General features: G+C 35.6%; 1 protein-coding gene across 1 annotated transcript; it reads right to left on the bottom strand.

Moving 5' to 3' along the window:
* Positions 1–1,882: 1,882 nt before the first annotated feature.
* On the bottom strand, positions 1,883–2,901 carry LOC131647180 (uncharacterized). The gene is made up of 4 exons (XM_058917092.1): positions 2,796–2,901; positions 2,541–2,680; positions 2,255–2,380; positions 1,883–2,152 (listed from the first exon to the last, which is right to left on the bottom strand). Exons 1-4 carry the CDS (start codon positions 2,817–2,819, stop codon positions 2,023–2,025), a joined length of 420 nt encoding a protein of 139 aa, XP_058773075.1. The 5' UTR covers positions 2,820–2,901; the 3' UTR covers positions 1,883–2,022.
* Positions 2,902–6,022: the final 3,121 nt, after the last annotated feature.

Genomic DNA, 6,022 nt, shown 5'->3' with positions numbered 1-6,022 from the left:
ATTCAGTTGAAACAACCGGGTCTCAAGTCTCAACATGTGCAGCTGTATTTTGGTAAAGAACCCCAGAAGAAAAGATACTTCACATGTTAACAACATTTGAATGAAAAATAGAAGAAAAATATCCGTTTGCAGAGAAATAAACAAGCACATAGCATAGGACAAAATAAGACATCCATTGAGTCTTTGAATGAAGGATGAAAAAAATAAGAACAAAATAAAACCCTCCAAAACAACTGTAAGCTTAATATCATAATACTTTAAGTTAGGATTTATTGGTTTTTCTAAAGTGAAATTGATTTTGCCTCAAAAAATTGATTCTACTTTAAGTTAGGATTTATAGCTTTTGACTCTATATTGTGATTTTAACACTGAAATTTACCATTCATCTCACTTTCGCATGAATGTGTCCAAACATAAATCACATAACCTTCAATTTACTTTTAGTCGGAATCAATTTTACAAAACCAATTCCCTCAAAATCAACTTTCGTCATCGCATAACCAAACATCTTAAGCCAACCACTTCAAATTAATCAATGCATATACAAAAGTATAAAATTAATCCACAAACGGCATACAACTGACGGTTGCTAAAGATATCACAAAGAATGATAAATAAGTAAAGACAAGAAACATGGAATTAGCGCATATAACAAACACTGCATGCATCGCACATACATTATTCAATCAGGCACAGGGCAAACCAGAAACAATATTTATACCATATTAATAGGCAAAATGTAAATCATCACATGTGTTCTCATTATCGTTCAGGAAGAACAAATACTCTCAACAATTGTATGATTGGAAAAATAAATAAGATTACAAACTTAAAAATACCATGTATCGTAAAGAATACTAAAAGAACAAATATCTGAAAAAACAAAGCACCAGAGAAAGGCAAAAATAAACAAAGCAGCAGAGGAAGGCAGTGATACATAACACCCTAAATGACACAAATCAGTCAAAAAGAAGTAGCAATTGAAGAATCATGGATTAATATGCAAATCAGTAAAGGGGACATTTTGAATCAAATATTCATCTGCAGAACGATCATAAAAAAAACACCTCAACTTAGGAGCAGTGATTCTGCAGGATAAATAAATATATGTTTAGATCCAGACTTTCTAAAATTTTAGAATGAAGATTAAATAAGAGTTTGTTAGTATTTGAATTTAGGAGTTAGTTAGGGTGGCTTTTAGATAATGTAGTATTTGAACATGGAAACTTTTGGATGAGAGATTCTCTCCAATTCTTTGGAAATCTATTGTATTTCTTAAATAAAGCATAAAGCCTTCTTTCTTTAGAACTCAAATATTGGGTTCTTAACATAAGAGAGAGGAAAAAAAACTGAATCAGAGGTATTACAGATATCATTGAAGAGGGAGGAGTCTTATGCATAATATTGATATATACCAGTTTGTTATTAGTTGTAGATTTCAAGCAACTCTTGGTAGTGGAGTTGTTCCTTCCCCTCACAACTTTAATTAAGCAATTCATTCCGTGTTTCATCTTCCATCTTTAGTGCTACACCCATCCTCTTTCATATATAGTTTTATGTTCAGTGCCTTTTTATCTTTGTTGAATTTATTGAAGTTTTGGCCATAACCCATGACAATCACTTATGTCCGCTTCTTATTTTTTCTTGTTCATTAGGGAAGGAGGGAGACAAACAGGTAGTTCCAATTGGGCATTCAGGCTAAATTAGGCCTAAGGTTCCATTTTCTAAAAGTTGTAATTTCGAATTCCTTATTTTAGGCAGCACATGCTCAATCAGAATCCTAATACACTCTATTACCAATAAAAGACCTTTGACTCTCCAGCGTAGTATGATATTCAAACACCAAACAAAGTATTTCATGAAGCACTACTTCGAATACCCAAAAAAAAAAAACAGCTAATCCAAATGTAACGTAGAAATCCAAAAGATCCAAAGTCATTGTATAAAATTATCGATCCTCTCCAAAACTACAAGATATGGAAATAATAAACCATGGTCAACTCCTAGACGAACCTTCACGCTTTAGCTTGCTCCAACGGGTGGAAGCTCGCCGAATTTCAACACATAGGCCACTTCATGAACAGGGCGCAATTGCTGAATAACATTAGCATCCAAGTACGCGTCGCACGAGAAGCACCATACTGACAGATCACTGTTTGACAAAATGACTGAATGAAAAAAGCAGCACAAAAAAATTTGGGAAGTCAAACTCAGAGGGCACACAGTAAAAAGAAGCATCAGGATTCATGAGTACCTGAAACTGAGGGCCACACTATGATTAGTTTCCCGAAAATGCTGGAGCATATGCCTGTTCATAAAACGGCCACAGAGCACGTCTTTACACGACAAACACAGCCAGTTTTCATTAGGATGTTGGCACCTGAAAGAAAAAAAAAAGTTCAAAATAACATTTTGATTCATCCGATCATCAACAAAAAAACCACTACCAACCAGAATCAATTAAGCAGAAATTCGTAAAGTTAGGGCAAAAAAGATGAAATTGGGGGAATAATAATGAAGTAATAGGAAAAGAAGCGAACCTGTTGCAGGGAGTATTAGGGGTTGGAATGTGGGTGAGATCAGTGGATAGGGAATCGAGATGGGGGCATGAAGTTCGAGCATCGACCCAACCAGATTCAGAGCCATGGATCAAATCATAATCCTCTTCCGATAAACCTTCCTGATCATGGCATATAAGTATATAGGTAGATATTTGTGTGAGTGGAAATTCAGAACAAGAGAGGAAGAAGAAGAAACAAAGTGAGAAGGTTTGAGTGAGAGAAGCAGGTTAATACCGGTTGAGAAGATGATGAAGCCATGAAGTATACGAAGCTTCGCTAACTTTCCAATGCGCACTCACAGGCTTAGCGTTCCAAGTTTGGAGAATTGTTGGAAAAATCAAATTTAAAAGGTGAGCATTATGTTTGGTTTATTTAATACTTTTTTATATTAATTTATTTTAAAAATAATTCTTAAAATTTTGAATTTCCTCTTAATTTTTTTTAAAAGCTTCTCTTATTACACCATTTAGAGTTTTTAGGCATTATGTGTTTTTCTAAAATTAGCCTTATGCTTTCGGACGCACCGTTTTTTTATTTAGCGTGAAAATATTTCGTAGATGCATCTACGAAATCTGTCTGTATGTATATCTACGGAATAAATCAGATACAGAAAACTAAAAAATCAACATTGCAACGATAAAAATAACACTCATAGATTAAAATCGGCATTACACTGATGATTTCAACAAAAATTTAAATATTACATTTCAATAGCCCAACGCACGCTTGTAAATCTCTAAGATTTGTTCGACCGTTCTTTGTACCGTCGCTACGAACTTGAGCGGGATTTTCTCTTCGAAATTGAAATACATTTGCCACATCGCCAAAATATCCTCTCGATTCTTGAGCTCAAAGTTGTTGTAAACAACGTTCCCTCTATTGTAAACTGAAGGTGAACGATACTCGAGTTTCACAACCTTTCATTTGTCTCCGTAAGGTAGGCGGTAATGGATTTCGTCAATCATATCGTCGAGCGAGGTGTAATCAATGAGTTTGAATATACGCCCGAGTGTTCTGTCGTCGAATTAGGAGACACTTGCGACATACCAACGGATGTTGATATCATATTGAGACATTTTTGTGTTTATGTGAAATACAACATAAGAAATCCCAAATTTATAGAAAAACTAGGTGAATATGGTGCTTTCAACTTTGTTGGTGGTTGTATTCCCAAGATGTCGGACATTATCAGTCCACGCACAAACAAACTTCTCCTTCACCTTATCAAGAATGGTGCTTTTAACATATTTCAATAAATCAAGATACTTTTCACACACTTTCTAAAATTGAATGAGGAAATCGGCATATAATTCTTTTGTCGAAGAATTTATAATCTGATTCCATGCATCCATTATTTGTTCAACAATCTCAGCGGGTTTCACCATTTTCCACCTCCGGTCTCCACTTGTTTCTTCCCTACCGCGAGTTTAACCTTACTTCTCACACTACATGTTATGTGATGTCTATCTTTGCCACCATATTCATCAACGCGATATCGCGCTCCGTAACAATCGCCTTAGGCATCTCGACTTGTTCCTTCAAAAGTAAGCGACACACCTCTAATACCCATTTAAAATTATCATCTTTTTCACATTCCAAAAAAGCAAAACCAATGGTGTATGTCTTCTCGGTAGATGTAACACCAACCATCTCAAATAATGGAAATCTATACTTTATGGTCTTGTAGGTAGAATCGAGAATGAGCACTTTCGAGAACGTGTTGAACAACTTTATCAAATCCGGATGAGTCCAAAAAATATCTCGGGTCGTAACTCCATCGTTGCAAGTTTTGTACGGGGACACGTAACTGTTATCATCCAATAATTTCAACAATTGTTGCATCTCACTTCTATCTCCCCTGATCGCCATGTTATTGCGGTACCAAATGTTATACACTTGCCTTATATTTGACACATTGTCGGGTTCCTTCCATTTTAATGTGGCAAGTATATTTTTCGGCTGGATAGGATTCATGGACATGTAAGTAATACATGTCTTCTCTTCCGGTTTGAGGCGACATACACTAGGATAACCTTGCAACTTTGAGCACAATTCATGATTATGCAAACATATAACCACGAATTTTAAATAGACACTCGCATTTTCTACTGCCCGTGTTGTTTCTTTTAAACTTCCTTAGAGGAGTATTGTATTTTCCTCTTTTTTCATGATTATGCATAAAGAGGGAGTCTCTGAAACATTGTGTCATTACGGTATCCTTGGTGTTGATATCTAGTACCTATCAATGTAACATTTTCCTAACACAAATATGTTTAGGAGTCGTGTCATGCCCTTGTTTCGAATCGAGCTTAATTATTTCTTTTCACCGTGTTGGTTGATTGCTTGAGGACAAGCAATGGTTTAAGTGTGGGGATGTTTGATAACACGTGATTATATAGTATATTAGGCTTGATTATAACATAAATTGTTTCGTTATTTTACTATAATTATATTTTATCACAGTATTATGCTGGTATTTTCCTTTGTTTTAGGTATTATGTTTATGCAAGAAGCATTTGGCAAAAGAAGAAGAAATCGAGAAAAAATCGTATTAAAAAGGGCAAAAGAATCAAGTTCGAGGTATTGTAGTGAAGTGAGGTGCAAATAGAGGAATCCAAAGTGGAACACGCGAGGCCCAGCCCACGTGAAGTTGAAGCCCCCACGTCTCCAAGTGGGAGACGGTCGTCTCACCCTCCCCAAAACAAGGGACGCACGTCCCCATCATCCAAGCCACGTCTCCAAGTGGGAGACGCCCGTCTCTAGCCCCACTACAAGGAGGAGACGTCCGTCTCCTAGGCCCAAGGGTGAAAGAGAGCCACGTCAAGCACTTGGGACGCCCGTCCCCATTTACTCCACTATTTTCTCCACTTCTTTCTAACACAAGGCGCACGTCTCCAACACTTTCGAAGTCATACTGTTCCTAAATTTTCGGGGAAGAAAGAGGAACACGTGAAGAAGCAGTTACCATATTTTTTACATTATAAAAAGAGGCTTCTACGAAGTGAAGAGGGGTTAGACCATGCTTTGTCCCAGCCATAGTTTTTCTTCAGCATTTTTATTCCAGCATTTTATTTCCAGCAATTATTTTCTATTCCATTCATCTTTTCTCACAACAATTTCTACACCGGAAATTGTTGTGAACTTTTAACTGAATCTAACCTTACGTTAGATCATAGTATTTTAATTCCTTGTTTTTATTATTTGATCGAATAATTCTAAGAACAGATCCAACCGACTTGTGGTGGAGTGTTCTCTATTTCAAGATTCAAGAATTAATTCAAGTTATACTTTCAGGTTTTTATTTTTATTGTTTATTTAATTTATAATTTTATATTCCTTGCTTATAAATTATTGAATATGTCTAAATATATTAATTACGATTTTTTATGCATGTTTAATTTAATAAGTATGTCTGGCTAATTTATTTAAGATATCGGTATGTAAAGTAATTTAACCGTAGG

The sequence above is a fragment of the Vicia villosa genome, linkage group LG2, assembly GCF_029867415.1.
Source record: "Vicia villosa cultivar HV-30 ecotype Madison, WI linkage group LG2, Vvil1.0, whole genome shotgun sequence".
Lineage (NCBI taxonomy): Eukaryota > Viridiplantae > Streptophyta > Magnoliopsida > Fabales > Fabaceae > Vicia > Vicia villosa.
The sequence above is the reverse complement of the archived record's forward strand: the minus strand, read 5'-3'. Positions and strand labels throughout refer to the sequence as shown.